The sequence below is a fragment of the Lissotriton vulgaris genome, chromosome 9 (genome assembly GCF_964263255.1).
Source record: "Lissotriton vulgaris chromosome 9, aLisVul1.2, whole genome shotgun sequence".
NCBI classification, from domain to species: domain Eukaryota; kingdom Metazoa; phylum Chordata; class Amphibia; order Caudata; family Salamandridae; genus Lissotriton; species Lissotriton vulgaris.
Genome location: NC_141697.1, coordinates 391131009 through 391154816, shown reverse-complemented (window position 1 = coordinate 391154816; position 23808 = coordinate 391131009). Strand labels below are relative to the sequence as shown.

The following is a 23808-nucleotide window of genomic DNA, read 5'->3' as shown; positions in this document are numbered from 1 at the left end:
GATCAGGGCAGGGGTCCCCTTCCAGGTCACGAGGACAGTGTTGGATCCAGAGGGGCGTTTCGTGGCCATCTCAGGCACTCTAGGAGGGAGGGACCTGAACGTTTGCTGTGTGTACGCTCCTAATGTAGACCAGACTGCCTTCCTTTCCAGGTTATCGGGCTCATTGGCCCACTTTTTCGCCGGGCCCCTCCTGTTGGGGGGAGACTTTAACTCCGTAGTGGATGTGGACATAGACCGCTCGCATCCCCCGCTCCCCGATTCCCCGGTCCGTCCCACGGCTAAGGGTCGTCAGGATTGGCAGACCCGCTGGGGTTTGACGGACATTTGGAGGGCGCATCACCCCGCATCTAGGGATTATTCATATTTCTCGAGCCTCCATGAGTTGCATGTCAGGCTAGATGGCTTTCTTGGTTCGCCCGAACTGGTTTCGGCAGCGGTCCGATCAGAGTACTTATCGAGGACCATCTCGGACCATAACCCCCTCCTGCTGGACATTCGCTGGTTTCCTGGGACGCCGGCGGTACCCACCTGGAAGATGAGACCCGAGATCCTCGAGGACAGTGTCTTCAAGGCGGACCTGGGGGAGAGAATATCGGATTATTTTGCGTCCAACGGCGGCTCCGCGAGTACTAGGGCATTCGAATGGGACGTTTTAAGGTAGTGGTGAGAGGCTACTGTATCTCTAAGAAGGTGGGCATGAGGCGCGTCATCCTGGCTGATTTAGACACAGCGGACCGGGCACTCCGCGAGCTTGAAGTTAGCCGCCCCGGACACCCGGAATTGCAAGCACAAACGGTGGAGGCGAGGGAGAGGGTAGCGGTGGAGGTCGAACGGCTCCGCTGTTTTGATTATAAGGCCTATACGGTCCGGTCTATCGCGGAGGGAGACAGGTCGAGTGCGTTGCTGGCGTGGTTGGCCAACCCTACGCGCCAGTCCCAGACGACGACGAATATGCGTGGAGCAGACGGGACCGAGGTATGCACCCAACCGGAGATTCTTAGTTGCTTCCGGCATTATTATGAATGTTTATACCGCAGTCGCTCCGCACGTGACCCAGACCGGCTTGATAATTATCTTCGCCCACTGGAGCTCCGCACAGTAGGGCAGGAAGTGGCGAAAACTCTGGGTTCCGATATCGACTTGGGGGAGATCCGCGGGGCCATCAAACGGATGGCGAGGAACAAGACCCCGGGCCTAGATGGCCTACCAGTGGAGTTCTATGCAGCTTACGCTGACCTCTTAGCCCCTCGGTTACTGGTGGTCTACAGGGAGGCGAAGAGGTTGGGGCGACTCCCGAGCTCGATGTGTGAAGCGTTGGTGGTTCCTCTCCTCAAACCGGGCCGAGACTCATCCGACCCGGGGTCCTACCGTCCCCTATCAATGTTGACGGTGGACTACAAAATATTGACCTCAGAGTAGTTCATACATGTACCTATATGATACCACTGTTTGTATGAATGACTCCAGGATACACTGCTAATGTATATTTAATGTCAGTGACCTGCTAGCTCACTTGTGTTTGCCTGATAACTTTCTTTCACTTACCTTTACCCTCCTGTCTTGCTCTTCTCTATATGGCACAGGACTGTGCCCCAATTTAACCCTCACTATTTGGGTTAATTTCTGTATCCCTAAGATCCTAAATAATTGAACTAATAAATATTCCCTGGCCGGCTGGTCAAGGAATCTTAAACTGTATAGAATTCCATTGTGATCTATATTATTAATTTTTGTCATCTAAGTATGCTCAGGACCTCCTGTTGTTTTGATAAATACAAAATATTGAGCAGCATCTTGGCCTCGAGGCTGCTGGGACATATGAGTTCCCTAGTGCATGAGGACCAGGCCGGCTTCATCCCACGGCGGAACACGACTATGAATATTCGAAGGTTGTTCCGCTTGCTTGGGGAACCATTTGTGGATGCCCCGTCCCCGGTAGTTTTGTCGGTGGACCTGGAGAAGGCTTTTGATAGCCTAGAGTGGGACTACCTCTGCACGGTGTTACGGAGATTCGGCCTCGGGGAGGGATTTGTCAGATGGACCGCGGTTCTTTATGCTTCTGCTTCGGCCAGGGTCCGATCGGGCCCATTGATTTCATCGCGGTATCCGGTGGAACGAGGCACGAGGCGGGGATGCTCCTTGTCCCCGCTTCTTTTTGCGCTAGCGGTGGAGCCACTGGCGATGCACCTTCGCTCGGGAGCCCACTATACGGGCTTATGGACGGCTGCGGGCCCGCATTATATCTCGCTATATGCGGACGACCTGTTGCTCTTCCTGGAGGACCCGGTCGACGCTTTGCGGGGAGCGGAATTGGCGCTCACGGAGTTCGGAGCGGTCTCAGGCCTCCGAGTGAATTGGTCTAAGACCTGTCTTTTTCCGGTACGCAGGGGTACCCCCACCCCTGCGCTAAGTAGGGAGATCAGATGGGAGCCCGACTGCTTTAAGTACCTTGGGGTATTCGTTTACCACGACCAACCCGACCTCCTAGATGGGAACATTGCCCGCTGCATTCGAGCACTCCGAGGTTGCATGGACTTTTGGGCCACGCTGCCGCTCTCAGTGGCGGGACGTATCGCCCTGCTCAAAATGGTGGCGCTTCCCCGGTTATTGTATTACTTCCGAACTTTGCCGATCTGGGTCCCACCGGCCACGTTTCGTCGCTTGCGCTCTATGGTGGTCGGGTTCCTCTGGGGAACGGGCCGGCGGCGGGTGGCCCTCAATACCTTGATGAGGCCGAAGGACGAGGGGGGGCTCGCTGTGCCGGACTTCGAGAAGTACTATCTGGCGGCGCAGCTCCAGACTTTCGCCCAGGAGATCGCCAGGGAATTCAGGGGCCCGGAAGACGGTAGAGGGACGGGTATGGCCAGGCATGTTCTCTCCTTTATAGCGCTGCGACAACGCTTGGTCCTGCGGGACTTGTCGATGGAGGAGCGGACTATCCGACTGTGTTGGAATCGGGCTCACGCCAGAGGCCAACTAAGGACACCATATGCGCCTGAAATACCGTTGGGGATGCTGACGGCCCTCCCCCATGGAGGGGATTGGTCACGATTGGCGGCCTGGGAGGATTCCGGTTTACAGCTCGTCGGTGATCTGTACGAGGACGGAGCGCTCCTGTCCTTTCAGGATCTCATTGACTGCTTCGGGATCTCCCGGGGCGACTTTCTGCTGCACTCGGCCATTGTGCGAGCGATCCAGGCACACTGGCAGAACGGGCTGGAGGAACCCCACTTGTCTCAAGTGTGCCAGTACGTAATGATGTCGGCGGGCACGGTGAAGGCGGTCACTTGCCTCTACGGCAGGTTGATAGCCGAGGGATTGGCTCCTCTCACCACATTGAGGACCCGCTGGGAGGAGGAAATTGGTAGGGAGATCCCGGAGACGACCTGGGCCCAGTTGGTGAGACGTGCCTGGAAGGGCACACGTAGCGCCCGTTTCCAACTGGTCCACTATTATGTTCTCCATAGAGCGTACCTGACCCCGGTGAAGATCAGGCGTTATTTTGCCACGGCTTCAGCGAAATGCCCTAGATGCCCGGCTCAGGAGGCGGACCTCCTACACATGTTATGGGCCTGTCCAGGACTGACGTCCTACTGGCAGGAGGTAGCGACGACTCTGGAGGAGGTGACGGGGAGGCGCTTATCATTCGATGCGGCGGTGGGGCTCTTACACTGGTTCCCCCATACCCCCCGGAACAAAATTTCCAGTAAATCTATCGACCTGGGGCTCCTCCTTGCTAAGCGAGAGGTGACCAGGAACTGGAAGGCACGAGCTGGTCCGGCAGGCAGCAGATGGCACAGTGAGCTTTTGAAATGGGCGGCGGGAGAGAGCGCGCTGAGATATCAGCTGGCTTGGAGGCAGGGTAATGAGAAGGCGCAGGAGGCCGCGTTGGAGTGGGAAATGCTGGTGCAGGCCCTCAGGGATTATTGTACCCCCAGCGACTCCGAAAGTGAAGAAGCGACTCGCCCCGAGTCCCGATGAACGTCAGCACTGACAGTCCTATTACCTTCCCCGGGGGTCAAATAGTAGATCCTATGTTGATAAGCTCCCTGGCGCTGGTGGTGGGGGGGGGGGGGGGGGGGGGGGGGGGTTCACAGTTAGTAGGTATTTTGAGGGGGGGGTTTATTTTGGGGGTTTTGGGTTTGTTTGGAAAAGCAGATGACGGACAGTGTATTATCCGGACCAGCTCCAGCATCCTACTGACCCCTGTTGCATTTCGCCGCCCGACCCCAGGGTTGTGGGCCGGTTGGCTGTGTACAGACTTTACGGAGGGGGGCCAGAGGGCTTTATTCTGTATATGTTGCTTATAATACAATGCTGGTCGCTACTGTACTGATTTACTGATTCCTGCAATAAAAATATATTTAAAAAAAAAAAAAATAATAATGTTTATCATAAGAGAACATTTCCAGCCAGAAAATCTGTATTCAGCTGTCCTCAATTCCCAAAGAAACTACAGTATAGCTAAGTTTCATGTGTGTTTATATGGCGGCCCATCTACAATTCACAGAGAACATTGCAAAGAGAGGAAAGCATCTATATGAAGAATGCAATTTGAAACAGGAGTGGCTCTCTGAGATTTTCTGTGTTTTATTGTGGTCGAACCTGCTGCATATTTATTTTATGAACTGTTAAAGGAGAGCTATGTTGTGAACCATTTTTTTTATATTTCCTCCCTCCTACTGCCCAATGAAGTCTCTCTGGCAGTATGGAGCAGTCCAGGTTGTTGAAAGCTGCAGTGTTTATTCTGTTGTACTGGGCATCTTTCACTACAAGTTGTATTGTTAATTTTCCATGAAATGAGGACAACTCTAATTGTGAGTGACAAAGTATGGTCTCTTCATCCAAGACAATATGAAGGTGTTTTCTGAATACGTTCTCCATGACTTGAGAGAAGAAAGGTAGGTTGATTTCTGCTCTCAAATCACTTGGTATCTTTCAAATGAGACCCTGGCAGTGATGTCAGCGAGGGCTTGAGCGGAGTCCCTCAGAGCAGATGTGACATGTGACTCCTGAATGACACCATTTTGAAATGTCACAGGCTGTGCAGGAGTGTTGGAACAGGGACAGGGATGTAATGTGTCACCCTAGGATAGGCCAGTGGAACCTCATTTCTGGAACCTTCCACCCCCATGTAAAAGTTCTTGTACAAGGGGGAGAGCTCTCTCTTGGTGTGACTGTCTGTTGGACACTGGGACTGGACGGGGCAGCCATGGATAACTGGAAGGTGGAACCCCCTGAATTCTATCTGGACTAGGGACTCTGACTACAGTTACCTTCAGGACCATGTGTAGGTCTCTCCCATGGAAGCTGGTCCCCTTGCACCCTTTAAGGACTAGACATACATACTTATAAGTGCCTACCACTCTTCCCTACTGCTGATGTGATGCTCCTCAGCATGGCCCTGACCCTGCCCTTACTCGCTCGGCTGGCAATAAGGTAAGAAAAATAAAGTGTTTTATCATAGTTTTATTTTTCAGAGCAGTGATGCACACAGCGGAGGAGTCGCCCCTGGAAAGGTGCCCTCCAACGATCTGGGCAAATAATAAAGAAGGATTTCTGGGTGCATACAGAAGAGAGGTGTTAGGTGGATGCAGGTGATATAAATGTTTGAATACAGTAAAAAGGGCAAGGTGTACAGACAGGAGTTGGGAGTAAGGTGCATGCTGGCAAGATATGGCTTAGTTCATATAGGTGAGTATGACTTTGGGGCACATACAAGATGGAAATAGTACACGCATATACATGATATGTGACTTAGATAAAAAAAACTACAACACCGCTAAGTGCACACAGATGTGAGATGTCTACATGCAGACATGGGGGTGCACACACACAAGAAGAGGCTAGGTGCAAACATGTTTAAAATTTTAAAAAGGTTATTCTTTTAGGTAACCTCTCTTAATATAGTTCTAAGTGGCATATATAGTTAACATAACTAATTTATGTCAGGGGAATTCAAAACAAGTAGGGAAGGCCAGATCAATAGGTGATGTTTAAAAATATCGACATATCATTAATTTACAAGGCATTAATCTAAAGGCATTTCATTTAAGGAGACAGGGCTTATCCTGAAAACCTGGAGTTTTGTTGGATTCCCCAAATGTTACAAATTGTATTATTAGCATTCAATGGCTAGGTATAAGATACACAACAAAAAATGCCCTTCCCAGGACAGCCATCCAGATTTCCTATGCACACAGTCTGTTGTGACTGGAGTGGAACAAAGGATTGGAAATTGTGTGTGAGAAGAGTGATTGCATTTTTAGTGGACATATTTGTATATGGGAATGGGTAGGGACATTCTATATGCAAAATGGCTCAGATAAGGAGAGCTTACACATGGTTCCCTCCCAGGGTCAGCCTTTAACTTATATGCTCTTATGAGTCAGCACAGCATAATGGGTTATGCCCAGGCTTCTACTGGTTTTGCCTTGGCATGTGGAAAGTCTGGCTGGGTTTTTGAGGCTATGTCTAGGCATATTATGGTTGTGTCTAGGCAAATTATGCATATGTAATCAGCATATGATGGCCAGGGAATTTGTCTTTGCGCCAGAGCATTTGAAGTTAGTTGTAAGAGGATGCGGAGTGTAGCTGATATCTGTTTTCCTGGTCTATGAGGAAGGTTTTTTGTGGTTCTGCTCATAGAGCATCATCACAGGGTCAATGATGTGTGACATCACATGGTCACGAGGGTCAAAGGCCATATATTGCCACTTTCTTTAATGTCATTGGGCCAATTGGCATTCAGTGTCACTTCTACAACCTCTGGCATTTTGAGGAATCAATATACATTAAACCAACCTTGGTCCTTCTTTAACATACCAGTCAAGCACAAACTGGTAGGTTGAATCCTTTTTGCATGGGAAAAGAAGCAAATCTAGACCAGCTTCGGCTTTATTGGTCCTTATCACAGAGGTGCAGCTTGTGCCATTGGCATAGTGCCCTACATGCCCCACATCTAGGCATAGCCATAACACTTAAGAGATCACATCGAAGAGGAATGCTTAAATTTGGATCAGGCAATGGTAATTATTTTGTGCTCACACTGCCATATGACTCAACAAGGCTGAACAGTCAAGGGATTGTTATTGTTCCTGTTCAGAGGATCTCTTGTCTAGCAATCTGCTCTGGACCTTCCTGGACGTAGAGTAATTCGCCTTAGGTTATTCTTGGTCCTTAATGGCACAAATGGGTTCAACATGAGAGAGTAGAATGCAGCTCAAAGTACTTATCCGTGATTACGATTAAGTCAAGCATTCCATCCATCACATCTAGTCCTTAATTGCTGCTTGAGTCTGTCTCCTGATTCAGTTGAAAAGCCAAAGATTAGCAGGTAGATATTTATCTGTTTTCCAATCTTATTTAAGATTTTGAAATAAAACATAAATTTAAGATGTTATTGGTTGAGTCTATATTTCTATCTGCCTTACGTCCTACTGAAGGCTGGGTCCATCATTCTTCGCTGCTTGTGCCAGGAATCATAATTGGCTTCTGTCAGCAAACCATTTCCTAGACATCTTTGGTAAAAAAGGGACGGAAACAAAGTGGAGACAATAAAATTAATAATATTTGCATGTATTTATTTGTGTTATGCTAACAGGCAGAGCATGAGTGTCTTTAGAATAAGCTGCAAATGAATGCCTAGATAGAAAAGTTTTATGACAACTGAAACCAGCTTGATTGCACTATACAATTTCACTTATGCTGCCTTTATCAACTAAATTAAATCACATTTCTGCGTACTAAATGAAAATTTAGGGCAAGTTGTTATCAATGATTTGCCCTGCTGAATTGTGAAAGCTCTGCGCTTAGGGCAAAAATCATAGGAACTGCAACCTACTACCATGAAATTATTATCCATAGGTATATTACGAAAACATTGAGCTTTATATAATGTGCTACAAAAATACAGAGACAACAATATTGGCAAAAAATATTGTGGACGTAAGTATATTGCAAATTATATATGTTAACTACATTTAACACATCAAATATGTGCTTTCATAATATTTATCTATAACGTAAGTGGATATTGAGCTAAGAGCAGTAAAATTATACTTTCCTATATATAGTCCCTGAAAAAACCAAAGCTTTCAGGAATGTTATATTTAGGCTGACATTTCACTTGTACAAAACCAGAGAAATTCAGCTGTCATACTTACCTGAGTTAACTATAACTCGTGCCCCAGCAAAGCACTGCTTATGACCTTACATTTTACATCACTTATGTCATGGTCACTGACATCACTGATTACATCATCCAGTGACTATGAGTGTTTCTAAAAAGTTCATGAGTGTTAAATATACATCGTAATCACTAATGGAGAGTGAGAGAAAGTAAAACCAGTTGCACTCTCCCACTACTGGACATTTAAATCACATAGGCAACTGATTCAGACTGGGATTGTTTCAAACTGCATCCAGTTCCCTTATAATAATCAGGTGTCAGGTGTAATATTTGTTAGTTATGTTCCTCCTGATGGAGTATCCAAAGATTTTGGAATAGCGCCTCATTCACTTATCATGGCATGCTTCATCATTGGCGCCTATCCACACCTTGGTAAGATGATGATCTATAGGTGACTTAGTAGGTGTGTTAATAGCTCTATGAATGACTGACTGTGTGAGTGGCTGTATGGCTGTATGAATACATATACCAGTGGCTGTATTAGTGAGTGAGTGGGTGTATGAGTGGTTGTATGGGTAAATGAGTGGATATGTGTGTAGACCTATGTATCACTGAGTACTGGAATGAGTGTGTCAAGGGTTTCAAGAATGGTAGTGTGAAAGATGGTGTGTGTATATGAAAGGTTTTATGGTGGTGTGAGTGGGTTCATCAGGTATTCGTAGATGCTGTTATCAGTGATATCATTTGAGATGTCATTAGTGATGTCACTGACTATGCCATGAGTTCTGTAATATTTGAGGTCATAAGCAGTGCATTGCGGGACGCATGTTTTAGTTAACTATAGGAACTATAGCGGCTGAATTTCTCTGATTTTGTACAAGTGAAATGTTAGCCTTACTCTAACGTTCCAGAAACCTTGTTTTTTTTCAGTGAACTTGTAAGCTTTTTTTAAATATTAATTCCTAACTATACCATCCGTGAACCTTTGTTTTTTCCATTGAATTTCTAAGGTTTTTTACATGCTAATTCCTAGCTATAACGTCCCTGTAGCCTTTGGTTTTGTAAGTGAATTGTAAGGTTTTTTAACTAGCAGTCACGTTTGCAGTGGTGTGGAGAAAGAGGGCTGGGCCTGGGACCAGCTCTCAGGAATTCCACTGCGTAGGGCTTACAGGATGTACCAGGAGGGCTTTTTGGCCCCCAAACTCCCTCTGAAGCCAAGGGGATATTATCCCCCAACTAGTAGTGCACCAAGAGGCACATTTGCAGAGTGGTAGAGAAAGGGGACATTGCCTCTGACAACTTCTCTGCAATCCTACTGTGTGGGACATACTGAAGGTAACAGGAGAGGTACTTGGCCCCCAAGAATGTCCCTGGGAGGCAAATACCCATCCCATTACCTCCAGTATGTGCAATACAGCAGGATTACTGAGTTGTGATAAGCAGGACAAGCCCTCTTTTACCACCACCGTGCAAATGAGCCTCCTGGGGCGCTCTTGGTTGGGGTGAAGACCCTTCGTGGGTGAGGGTCCTTGGGGGCCAACTAGCCCACCTGTTACCTCCAGTAAACCCCACACAGTGCAATTGCTGAGAGGTTGTCAGATTCCATGCCCCCTTTCTCCACCACTCTGCAAACCCGCCTCCTGGCGCACTAATATTATAAGGATGAAGTCCCCTTGTACCTTGAGGGTCCCTGGGGGCCAACTAGTCCTCCTGTTACCTCCAGTAAGCCCCACACAGCTGGATTGCTGAAAAGTGGTCAGAGGACACGCCCACTTTCAGCACCACTCTGCAGACGCACCTCCGTGTGTAGCTGCATCCTTGTGGGGTTGTCGGAATCGCCAACCTATGGTCGGTCGTTCCACCCCCGAAAGAATGTAGGTCGGAATTAGGGCCTATGAGTGTATAAACAAGCATTCAATATAAAGTGGGCGGAAGGAACATCTGATCGTGTATCAAGAGGGAGAGAGAGGACCAGATAGCTAGTCCATATCCCCGAATTTTATAGAGTTTAATCAAAAAAAGACTAGCTAAAGTTAGGGAGGATTAACAAAATTTAATTTTTAAATTTAAGTAACTCAGTTATGTTTCGTCAAGGGGTAGTGGCACCTGGTAGGTGTGCTCATGAAGCCCTCACCCACCAACCTAGTTGGTGGCATGCTTCATCATCGGGCCCACCCAGTGACACCTAGCGTGTCCCAGGTGTGCTTTGACGCCTGATTACAGCGGAGCAGGTATGTCACTGAGTGTGCGGTGAAAGGTGTTATGAATGTGAGTTTAAAACTGCTTGGCGGAGGTCCCAGCCAGTACCCGAAGGTGAATCAAACTTTAATACCTGGGCCACAGTCAGCGGTTAAAAATAAGGCTGTAGGATGTTAGAGGCGAGTTACGACCTCCCACATCCGTAGATGAGTCAACATGTTTCAGCCAGTGCCTTATGAATATGCTGGCTTTCTTCAGGACAGATTAAAATGTGTGTGTAATTAAACAAGTGGGTGTGTGATTCAGACTATGTGTCTACACGCCCTAGTACCCGAAGGTGACGTGTAGACACCTTCGGGTACTGGGACCTCCGCCAAGCCGTTTTAAACTCACATTCATAACACCTTTCACCGCACACTCAGCGACATACCTGCTCCGCTGTAAACAGGCGTCGAAGCACACCCGGGACACGCTAGGTGTCACTGGGTGGGCCCGATGATGAAGCATGCCACCAACTAGGTTGGTGGGTGAGGGCTTCATGAGCACACCTACCAGGTGCCACTACCCCTTGACGAAACATAACTGAGTCACCTAAATTTAAAAATTAAATTTTGTTAATCCTCCCTAACTTTAGCTAGTCTTTTTTTGATTAAACCCCCGGAAGGAACATCTGCCACCTGTGGCTCATGTCCTTCATCTGCCAAACTGTAAATCAGCCCCTAAATTACATGTTAAAACCAGCTGATTTACAGATTTAGTGTTTGGAGTTCAGCCCATGGTGATCAGACACAGGGTGCACTATTATAGTGCTCAGAAGAAGATAGAGGGTTGGTGAAGGTAATTGAGAAAGATTAACATTTCTAAAAAGGCTCTACAGTAAGTTTTTAAGATATACTTTGCCCAGGACCTTTGCGTGGCGTCCATAACTATAATCTACTTATTAGAAAACTGCCCAAACCCATATCATGAGCATAACGGTGTTTGGGGTACTCCACACTTCCTTGGGCATTAGTTACACAATAATGCAGCAATAGATATGCAATAGTATTCCTACCTCACACCAAAGACTGAAGCGAGGCTTTTAGAGATCATTGAAACCTTTGAATATTTTGGTGACATCAGGAATTCCTAGAAGGAAACAGACGTATCAACAAACAAGTAAAGTACCCTGCATTGGGTCTCTTGGCAATATCCGTAAAGTCTAAACAAATTAATTTAGAAAATCAACTAGTGTTTAAAGAAAATGCTAAAAAAACTTTGAGTGTACCAATCGTGTTGCTTCTAGTATAACAGAAAGATTTCTTTATTTTTATTAAGCCACATAGAAAGGCTAACATCTGTGTGTCAGCAGTCTTAATTTCTGACACACAAACAGCACAGGTGTATCATGGGCAGCAGCAGTCCAAGACCACACACACACACACACACAAACCACCCACCTATCCCCGCCACAACCCTTAACCCCAAGACTTACCATGTCCATGACATACACCATATATACATATTCATAAAAAAGACATCACAGACACGAACACAGATATCACACAAATGGCAATCAGTCACATTGCAGGCAACAATTTACAGGGTTAGCAAGAAGACGCGGGCATTCAGCCACACTCACTGGGCAGGCATGCAAGGACCCTCACAGGATAGGCACATAGAAAGTCCTCATACAGATACTATCTAACTACCTGCTATCCTAGTTGTGGCTGAGTTCAGGAACAGCAAGGTTCAGAGATAGTGGGAATGTTTATAAGCTTATATTTTGTGTGCACTAATAATGACATATGATATACAATTTTACGTATTATCCTACATACATAGATTGAATTCAATTAATTGCAATTGAAACGAGTTTCATATGATGTATAGAATGTGTATTAGTTTAGCCACATGTCTGTATAAATCTCAAGTTTGACCAAGATGGATGCCATCTCTATTACTCAGTCCTGCTTCCGCCTCCATACATCCGCTCCCCACTAGCTTCGCAGAGTACACAGTTAAATTGGTGACATAGGGGTCTATTTCCACTGGAATAATTGCCTGGCTAGTGTTGAACTTGCTACAGTACAAAAGTAAAACCACAACAAGTATCTAATTTATTTGGTTGCTTCGCTGGAGAAAGTCTTATTCTCTAAATGGTTTATGTTTGTTAGAACATCTCTGGATGACATTAGCATAGAGGGTGTTGAATCCATTTTTGATGGTTGTGTGTTAAGGTAATGATGAGTATTTTTTTGTGTTCTCATTTGCTAAAGAAATTAGACTTTTGCTCACATCATGATAATTTTTAAGTTTTCCTAATTTGCGATGCACGAAGTGGGATGTATGTCATTACAACGCGGGCTTTAACACCGCGCTACCATTACGACGCAGCCATCATAACGCAAGTCTTTACAACGACTTGTGCTGGAGGCGCTGGAATGAGGAATAGTATGATTTACTATTCCAACTCCAGCCCACGTAACAGTAGGCAAGGTGTTGGAATAGTAAATCATGCTATTCCTTAGTATATAGCGCCATCCAGCGCGAGTCGTTGTAACGACTTGCGTTGTGATGGCTGCATCATAATGGTAGCGCGGTGTAAAGCCCGCGTTGTAATGGATGTTTCCCCAAGAAGTTTGTATTAGAACCCTGTGATTTTGGGAGTATGCCAGAAGAGTTTCATAATCTAATAAGGATGCTGCATAATTCTTATTTTGCCGGCCACTGAGACTTAAAATAGCTCCTGATGTTTACATACTTTTTATAACATTGCATCTGAGAGCATTGACTCTGAACGGCTTATTTTGAATTTTTGCAATCTAGCCCTTTAATATTCAGTGATCTAGAACTCAAATATTGAGTGGACCCATTATTTAATTACCTGTTTTTACTATGCCAATTGATGTTTGGAGAGATGCCTTAACACTGGGATGCATTGCCTCATGAATTTGAATTTTACACCATCTCTGATCCAGTAAACGAGGTGACTAGATCATGGATTTGGGGAGTCTACGTTTTTGGGAACGATTTTGCTACCACAAGATTAAGTGTGGGGCAATTTAATTACAACTGCTTAAGTAGCAGAATGCATAATGATGCTCCCCCTCACCAGAATGTGATTAGGGGTTCTGGATTCTTGCATTTCTCACAGATATTCTTTGGCCTTGGGCTGACTGGGGACTGCATGAAGAGTTGGGGCCTCGGTGCTGTAAACACCCCGCTTTAGCAGCTACAGCGGGGGTGGGTTCTTTCTGTGCCTCTTATTAGCAACTTGACAGATAAAAGCATAAAACACTAAAAAGAAGAAAAATATGGGTTGATAGAAAAGGGAACGAAGAATGAGTGAATTAATGCATGAGTAGTAGAAAAGAGGGATTAGTCAGTGGGTGAAATGATGGGTGGCTGAAAGGATAGATGGAAGTGTGGGTGGGATGAAAGAATCAGTGGGTGAAAGGATGGATGGATGTGTGGGTGAAGCGATGGGTGGGTAAAAAGATGGAAGGGTGGGTGAAAGGATGGGTGGCTAAAAGGATGGGTGGGTGTGTGAAAGGTTCAGTGGGTGAAAGGATAAATGTATGAGTGGGTGAAAACATAGATGGGTGATAGATGGATGGATGAGTGGGTGGAATGATGAGTGGACGACTGGGTAAAAAGGATGGGTGGATGAGCACATGAGAGGATGGGAGGATGAAAGAGTAAATGGAAATCTATGTAGATGGATGGATGGATGACCGGCACAGTAAATGGAAATCTGAGAGGATGAATGGATGGATGGATGAAAAGATGGGTAGATGAAAAGATGGCTGAGTATATGGAAATCTCACAGATGGATGGGTGTGCATAAGGATGGCATAGTAAATGTAAATCTAAGAGGATAGCTGGGTGGCACAGTAAATGTAAATTTGAGAGGATGGATGAAAAACTCAATGGGAATCTGAGAGGACTGGTAGATGGATGGCTTTATTGATGATTGTGTAGGTCAAAAAATGGGTGTATGGATTTATGGATGGATACATCCATAGATGATGGTTGCATGAACCGATCAATGGATGAAATCGCCAGTAATTGGTTAGAATGGTGAAATATTGATTGATGGATGCGAGACTGAATGGATGCCAATTGTAAAGGCGGAACAAACACACAAAAGGTGATGGAAATAATTTTTTCAATTTGCCTAACCACTGGCAATCTCTCGTGGTAACATCTAAATCCATTGTTCTTTTGCTCACCATGCCACCTCAGTTTGGACACAGCCATGTGCAAATTAGCCTTGGCCCTGCTGCTCATGGGAACAGTCCAGCCCGAACTTGCCAAGCCAGGTCCTCCCTGAACTAGAACACAAGCAACGCAGGACCAGTTTGGCTCTAGTTACTGACACCTTAAGACCTGTGTATTTCATTGTGAAAAATATGTTTTCGAGGAAGTACTACTGTGCCGTGCAAGATGGCTTAGCTATGGAAAATGCTGCTGAAGAGAACCCAAGACCATTTCATTCTGCATATAATTAGACCTGCTTTTCTAGGTCTACACTGTGCTGTGATGAATCCAACAAAGCGTGTGTGAATATTCGTGGGTAAAAAAGGTCCTAAAGCTTACTCTTTAATGGCATGCAAAGTGTCATGAAACCTCAAGTAAATGAATATTTTGTTTAATTCTCAGTGTAGTGTATTGAAGCAAATACAATACGGCTCTTTTAAACCTTACTGACTTAACAAACGATTCGGAGGAAAAGGTAAATGCTGATTGAGATTATGTGTAGGGATTATTTGTCACATTTTTGACAGAATCCAGTTAGCATTACTTCCAAGTTACTTTCTAGTACTCATTTCTCTTTTGAACTCTGCTGGTTTGTTCCTGTTGTTTCACAGCATTGATTGCAATATACAACCCCGATTACTGTTTCTGTACACAATAGTATTCTTGATGGATCCAGAGGTCTCCAAGTTTTAAGACTGCCATAAATATTTTCCCATTTCACAAGTAGCCAGTCAAATCTTTGTACCGCTGTGCGGACTTGCGGCTTACCATACCTTTATTGCTTCAGGGCTGGTTATAACCAGTGTCACGATATGAAAACCATTAATACGCACAACTGGACCATACTTCTCAGCCCTGCAAGGGTAAAGAAAGAATACATGCAAGCGAGTTAATAGTCTAATTTTCATATTGTGCTCTTTATACTACGATTCACCAAATATTCCAAACAATTTAAGTCAGAGGCAATTTTCAGAACATGCTGGTGAGTGGAATTTAATTTTAACACCAACACTACCAATTTACTTGTTTTTGTAATACCTTGGACTAAATGGGCCACTCATGTGGTCGAGTACCCAGTGATGACCGTCAACAATCACCATCTTAGACGGACTTTAGCGTGTTATTTTACTCTGGCCTTAATGTAGAACAATGTCACATATGCCTGCCTAGTGAGAATAGTTAGAGTAGAGAGGTACTCTTCGATATGAACCCCTACTATCGACTTTGACATGGCTTCATGTCAATCTGGTTCTTTAACTTTATCTTGCTTTAAGGATGTGCTTGCTATTCGCTTTGACGTGGTCTTATGTCATCTTGCACTAATTTTTCTTTGTTTGAAGCTTCTTTAGGTGCATGACTGCGTTTGCATAACTGACTCCATTTTCTTGACTGTCGCCATTTTCTGAGCCTCACAAGGTGGAGAGGGCATGTTTTGCTCCTCGCTTGTTTTTCGCACCTCACAGACCAGAGCAAACTGGGTATTATTGATGGAATGTACAAACCGCTTTGACCTTGATGTGGACTGGTACGAGCCAACCTGGTTTTCTCAGATAAGAAGGGGCGAGGCTTTCTAGAAGCTTAGTTTTTTGCTTGAAACAGTATTAAAGCAAGGGCCCTCCGTGGGCCAGCCGGAAGTTCACCACAGAATGGATGTATTGCTGTGGACGCTTGGGAACTTTGTGTCCTGATTGAAATCTCACCAGGCTGCAGTACTAAACTCCCGTCAGCTTGGTTGGCGAGGTGTGGTGGAGGAATCAGTCGGTGAGTTGTTCCTATCGAATTCTCTACTCATTTCTTTCTAGTCTTGCTACTCTTTACTATTCTTTTCCTCATTATTCCTTACTCCTTTTATTTTGCTGCTATATATATACATTGCACTTTATTTTGACAATTTTTTTTACTCATCTTATTGTTACTTGGGAGTCTGCCATGACTAATGCATTTGGCCTGCCTTTGTTGAAGTAGTGTATTAATAAATTCATATGTGTTATATTCCTACGTTTGGATTGATATTATTGTCTCGCCTAGGGGGAGTGCTGGGTTTTGCCTCGGTCCAAGGGAGTAGTGTGGTTAGGATCTGTTCTTTTTGAGAAAAGCAGATCCAGAACATCTTGGCGTCATTCTCACAGGATTGAAGGGGTGGATTTAAGGGGAAGAAATATGTTTTCTAGAAAATCAAAGGCGGACTCGCAGATACCAATTGAGATTCCTGGATGGGAAATGGCCCCATTTGGGGTGCTTGCCCATGAGTGGGCTAATTGTACTGGATTGAGTGAGAATTGGAGTGCATGTTTGGCGGACGCTGAAGCAGCTCAAGTTGTTGCGTGTTTGCAAAAAGTGCCTGTGAAAAAAGGAGAAGAACTCTCTTCATTAGGAAGAAGGGGTTGGATTCTCTTAAATACTTATAGAATAATACATGATAAATATGTTAAGTTGCAAAGTGAATGTGAGAGGTTAGAGAAACAGTGTGTTGAAACGAAGAATACCTCTTCATTGTTAACTTGTCAGGATAAATTGTTAGACAAGTTGGAAACTTATCAGACTGTAGCTGAAAAAGCAGCAGAGCGTACCACGAAGTATAAGTATAGGAATCGAAGAGGAGAGTTAACAAGAGAAAGGTGCGGTTAGCTATTTCAAAGGTTGGAATTGACTCGGAACCTGAGACATGGGATGGAAATATTTGGGATTCTTCTTAGTTTTCAGACTCTAATGGAGAGGTGATAAAGTTGATGAGTGTGATCAGGTTCAGAAGCAGGGTGAGTCAGGGGAATGCAAAGTGGTTCAGGGACAACCTATTTATCGTCGAAAAATACAAGGTGGTCTGAATTTCCCACAGGGAGTTTCGATTGATAGTATGGAAGATTTTACTCAGCAGGAGATTAATAACATTTCAGACAAATTTCGGCAGAAACCTGGAGAACCTCTACTTATGTGGATGGTTCGATTGTATGATCTGGGTGCTGCTGGTGTGATGCGAGACCATGGAGATGCAGTGACATTTTGTAAGCTTAGCTCAGATTCTACAGTGCAGGAGCAGTTTAGGAATTATGGTGACAATGTTCAAACTAGTTTGTTGCAGTTGGCTGTGGTTGGATGTAGTCATAAATACCCAACGGAGTCAGACTGGCCAGTGAATGATAAACCTTGGTATACTTTGAGAGATGCTATACAGAAGCTGAAGGATGGGGTAAAGAAAAACTCTATTTTCTTGGATCAGGAACATAGGTTGATGGATCGATTGTTGAATGCATCTGTGCGAAATAGGATAATTTGTACTGCTCCTCCTGCATATAAACAGGTGATGAGGACTTTGCTGATCAATCAGACTGGTAACACTTTGGCACAGGTGGTTGAGGCAATTCGTGAATTCTGAGAATTGGGAGAATGGATAAAAACTGAGAGACCTTCTAGGTCTGAGACTCGCACGGACAGTAACAAGCTGTCTAGGAGAGATATGTTTATGGCTTTGTTGACCGATGGAAAAAGAACAGATAGACGGAATAACTACCACAAGTATGTGGCAGATGTATCGAAAGAGAGGCCTGGATAAGAAGGAAGGGAGCAGGAAAGTAAATAAACAGAATAAAGCGCAAAGACAATCAGATTAGAACTAAGAGCAGGGGAAGGAGAGGTAGAAACGTACCCACTCCAGCAGGAAGGCTGAGGAAGACTTAGAAAATGATTAGCTTGTTGAGAGAAGGAGAGAAGAGGAATTTCTCCCTAAAAGATATGAAGGAATGTATCAGGGTTTAACCTGGGAAAAAAACGGTATAAGGCAGATTAGAAAATAGGTCAAGCTCCGGTACAGAGATGGGCTCACAAAGATAACAGACTGCATGTTGATATAGAAATCCACTGGAGACATCGTAATGTTCGGAGAGCCCAAGCCTTAGTAGATACCGGAGCGGAGGCCACTTTGATATATGGAAATCCCAAAAAGTTCAACGAACAGTATTTTACAATTACAGGTTTAGGCAGCAAAGAGACGTCAGCAGTGCAGACGAAGGTCCGCGTGAAAATAGGGAAAATACCGAAAAGAGAATATACTGCATTGATTGTGCCCCTTTCTGACTATATAATTGGCATTGATATTATGAAAGGAATGATTTTGAATTTGGAAGACGGGTACTATCAATTCAGATCAAAGAAGTGCATTTAAGTTAATGCTATAAGAGTAGGTCATTTGAAAATTCCCCAGTGAAAGTACCCCAGGCTACAAAAGTAATTCATTTGAAACAGTACAGAATTCGGGTGGATATGAAGCGATTGGTGCCACTATTCAAGAGTTGATAGAAGCAGGGGTGAAAACCCCGATCACTACTGCTTGGAATAATCCTGTATGACCTGTGAGCAAAAGTGATAATGCTTTGCGCTTGACAGTTGATTATCGTGAACTGAACAAGCATACACCTCCTTTGACTGCCGCTATCCCAGATACAGCTACCTTCATTGAGAAAATACAGATAAAAACCAGGGACTTGGTATGCTACTGTTGATATTGCTAATGCTTTCTTTTCGATACCAATAGCCCCTGAATGTCAAGAGCAATTTAGTTTTTCATGGAATGATAGACAAATGACATTTAAGAACTTACCTCAAGGGTACTTGCATAGTCCCACTATCTGTCACCGGCTGGTGGCAGAGCATTTAGATGAAGTGTCAGTTATTCCTGGAGTACAGCTTTGTCATTACATTGATGATGTGATGATACAGGGAGAGACCAAGAACAAGTGCCGATTCAGTTAGACGGAATAGAGGAGAATTTACAGAGTAAAGGATGGGAAATCAATCACAACAAATTATAAGGACCCTCTGAGAGTGTGAAGTTTTTAGGTATCCAGTGGCACCAGGGACATTGAGAGGTGGTGCCCCAAGTGAGACAAAAGATTAGAGAATTTTCAGTGCCACGAAACTGAAAAGAAACTCAGAGATTCATTGGATTGTTTGGTTTTTAGAGGCAGCATATTCCACATTTGAGTCAGATTTTGGCCCCTTTTTTACAAAGGTACTCGAAAGAAAAATGCTTTTGAGTGGGGAAAGCAGGAGCAAACAGCATTTGAGTTGGCAAAAGAGGCTATTCAGCATGCTTTAGATTTATGGCCGGTACGAGAGGGAGATGTTGATTTAAATGTAACAGTACAAGGACCATATGCTAATTGGAGTTTGTGGCAGAAGAAGGAAAGATTGAAAGTACCTTAAGGGTTTTTGACAAAGAAACTGCCAGATGCTGGAGAGTGTTATACTCCTTTTGAAAAACAGTTACTTGCATGCTATTGGGCTCTAGTGAATACCGAGCAATTGACCCTAGGGCATGATGTGATTTTGAGACCTGAGATTCTCATAATGCAGTGGGTGATGAGTTCCCCTAAAAATCATAAAAAAGGACATGCACAGGAAGCCAGTGTGATCAAATGGAAGCGGTATATACAGGATAGGGCCCAAGTAGGTCCCAAAGGTACTGAAGTGTTGCACGAACAGATGGCGCAGGCGCCAATGGAAGAGACAGGAATGTTGCAAGACGTACCTGAAATACAGGGATTCCCTTTAGAGTGGGTTAAGCCATTTAGTGAACTGTTCGTCGAGGACAAAAGCATGTGTGGTTTACTGATGGTTCAGCCAGGTATGTAGGAGCCAAGAGGCATTGGAAAGTGGTGTTGTATAATCCTGTGACCCAGAAATTATTGACCACTACTGAAGAAGGGAAGAGTAGTCAGTTTGCTGAACTTTACACTGTGTATCAAGCTTTGAAACAAGAACTGCCAGGAAAATATCTTATTTACAATGACTTGTGATCCGCGGACAATGGGTTAGCAACTTGGCTTCCGACATAGCATGCTCATAGTTGGATGATAAATACAAAAGAGGTGTGGGTTAAGGAATTGTGGAAAGAGATCTAGACCATGTTGTCACAAAGTACAGTTACTGTATACCATGTAGATGCTCGTTGATCTATTGACTCACTTGACCATTGGTTTAATTCCCTCACAGATGAGATTTCAGAGGCAGAAGTGGAAACACAGGATACTGACTTGGTTGGGATTGCGAAGTGGGCACATCAGGAGTGTGGATACAGATTACTAGCAGGAGGGCAGAAAATAGAGGAATAAACATTCCACTAGACTTGATTAAAACCGTGATCTTGCAGTGTCCCATTTTTCAGCATGCTCGACAAAGATCAGTCCCACAGATAGTGAAGGTTAGCTAGGTAGAGGCTAGTTACCAGCGCAGATTTGGCAGATAGATTATATCGGGCCTCTGCCATAAAGTAGAGGATGTCAATATGTGTGCAAGGCTGTGGACACATACAGGGGATATTTGATTGCTTTTCCATGTAAACGTGCTACCCAGTCGAATACTTTAAAGACTCTGGACTTGTTAATCTCGTGTTATGGAATTCCATTACAGATCCAAAGTGACAACGGAAGTCCTTTTATAGGTAGATTGGTGCAGGATTATTGTGTACAGCACAATATTGAGTGGATTTTTCACACTCCGTATTACCCACAGGCTGCGGGTTTGATTGAGAGTATGAATGGGCTGTTGAAAGACCAACTTAAGAAACGGTATGATGATTCGTTAAAAAACTGGCAAGATAATTTGAGCGAAGCTTTGCAGGTTTTAAACAATAGGCCTTTGGCAAATGCAGAAACACCTTTAATGCGAATGTTAACTCCAGCTTTCCAGATTCAGCCCCATGTGGCTACCAATACCATTCTATATGGGGAGATAGTTCCTGGAGCTTTGGCTCTCTATAGAGCTACACCAGAGGATGCTGGTCTTGATTTACAAGCTTTGCAGTTACATAAGCTGAAACCGAGAGACATTACATTCATTGAGACAAGAGTGGGAATTCAGATCCTCCCAGAGCACCTTGGTTTGATTGCTCCTCGATCTGGATTGGCTCTAAAGGGCATCCAAGTGCTGGGAGGTGTGATTGAAGCTGATTATCAAGGAGAAATTAAAGTCATCCTACTTAAAAGTGGAGATGCTGAATTAGTGATTCAATCTGGAGACAGAGTTGCACAATTAGTAATCATGCAAGTGTACGGAGGGGTAGTAAAGAAGGGGACTGCCCCAGCCTTCCTCACTGTACGTGGGGAAGGAGTGTTTGGCTCAACTGATAAAAACCCAGGAGCCAAGGTGTGGGTACAGTCACCCAATAGACCCCCCGAACAGGCTGAAATAATTGTAACTGGAAAGGATAATGCAATCCTTGCTTTGAAACAAGGACAGGAGAAGTAAGAACATCTGCCAGCAGAAAAATGTTATTTGCGAGAATGAGTAATACCTGTTTTTGTTTCCGTTCCTCTAGATAACTATATGGTATGTCTGTGTCCCATGTGTGCTCGTTGGACTCCTTTTGGCCATGTGCGACTGGAGACGGGGAGAGCGAGAAGCTCCTTGTCACGAAGTGGCCAGCAGACCGGGCAGACTGACAGCAATTCTGACTCAGAAAACTAAATTTTGGTTGCACCTGGCACAGACGGTGCTCAATCGTTTATACATCTGCATGTCCAACATGCGAAGCACCTTGGACGTGGTTTCTACATGCCTTGTAACGGTGCATACCCCTGCCAATGTCTTATTACACATTTTTAATGTCACAAATGCCGAAGGGGCAATAGAGGAACATGATGTAAGATCCAATTTATTGCTAAATGAGTTTTTAAAATTCTGTCCCGAAGCTACTGAAAGCGATGGGAAAGGTATGACGCAGCTTCAAACTTACAATACATCTGTATTAACTTAACTTGCAACCCGGCTTTGATTGTTAAGTGCGCCCAAATTTGACCTAATAGAAGTTCTTGGCAAGAAAAGGTTTGTTTGGTAATATCAACATGATAATACATGTGCTAATGTGCAAAATGAAATGGGGTGCCTAAATATAGTAAATGCCACTAGTCATTTCAGACATGTCAAGCTGCCTGTAGGGTGGTTGTTTTCCGGTGGAAATCTTACATATACGTACATCCCAGCTAATATCACAGGTGGACCATGTGCTTTTAGTAGATTAAGTTTGATGATGTTCCTGTTAGATCCATCATCTCATGCACGGACTGTGAGAGAAGCGGTGCAACTTAATAAGCATTGCGACTCTGAATTGCATTTATTATCGAAATCTGAATACATTAGTTTAGCTGCTTGAATTGTAAGAAATTTCCGGGCTTAGCGATTTGTAACTCCAGAGCTGTTAGTGAATTGGTGTGTCTTATGGTAAAAAATATTAATCGTACATCGATTGCTTTGACAAAATTTTTATTAGACGTGCAAGGTGCATGAAAAGCTATTTTGCACAATAGAGCTGCTATTGATTATTTACTCTTCAAACATGATCATGGATGCTCAGATTTTGAGAGAATGTGTTGATTTAATCTTTCAGATCACTCTAAATAAATCCACTCCTACATTGATGATTTACATAAATGGGATAAAGAGGTCAAACAAGATGTTGAGAAAGGGTGGTGGGATTGGTTGTTTGGGTGGTTGCAGATTTGGTAAACTTTGTTCTATTCTAGGTGGTATAGCATTAACCATATGTATCCTTGTTTGTTTATGTTGATTTATTCAGTGTGTGCCTAATCCTTTATCTATGTTCCATCCCCGAGTAGCTGAATTCCGACCAATATGTTATGGTAGCCATTGGTCAAGGGATGGACTATCATAGATGTTTGCTGTGGTATTTTGCTGTTCTGTTCTGTTCTTGATATATGCTGATGGTGTTAGTCGATGGGCATGGGATGGAATGTACTAAATGGGCCACTCGTGTGGTCGAGTACCCCGTGATGACCGTCAACTATCACCATCTTAGACGGACTTTAGCGTGTTATTTTACTCTGGCCTTAATGTAGAATGAGGTTGCATATGCCTGCCTAGTGAGAATAGTTAGAGAGTAGAGCAGTACCCTTACTATTGACTTTGACATGGCTTCGTGTCAATCTGGTTCTTTAACTGTATCTTGCTTTACGGCGGTGCTTGCTATTTGCTTTGACATGGTCTCATGTCATTTTGCATTGCTTGAATCTTCTTCACGTGCATGACCATGTTGTCATAACTGACTCCATTTTCTCGACTATCGCCATTTTCTGAGCTTCACAAGGTGGGGAAGGCATGTTTTGCTCCTCACTTGTTTTTCGCACCTCACACACCAGAGCGAAGTGAATATTAGCGATGGAATGTGCAAACTCCGCCTCAAAGCCAGAATACAGGGGATTGGCCAGCCACTGCTTTGACCTTGA

The 23808-nt window shown here is 44.3% G+C and overlaps 1 protein-coding gene across 2 annotated transcripts in view; it reads right to left on the bottom strand.

The window, feature by feature from the left end:
* LOC147690171 (cholesterol 24-hydroxylase-like) overlaps positions 1-23808 on the bottom strand; it is a 399802-nt gene that overhangs the window by 261429 nt on the left and 114565 nt on the right. For both annotated transcript variants that reach the window (XM_086937764.1, XM_086937763.1), the window contains exons 4-6: positions 15346-15427; positions 11385-11458; positions 7434-7520 (exon numbers count right to left, since the gene is read on the bottom strand). In XM_086937764.1, the coding sequence (XP_086793890.1) occupies positions 7434-7520; positions 11385-11458; positions 15346-15427 (243 nt within the window). The remainder of the gene's footprint in view (positions 1-7433; positions 7521-11384; positions 11459-15345; positions 15428-23808) is intronic.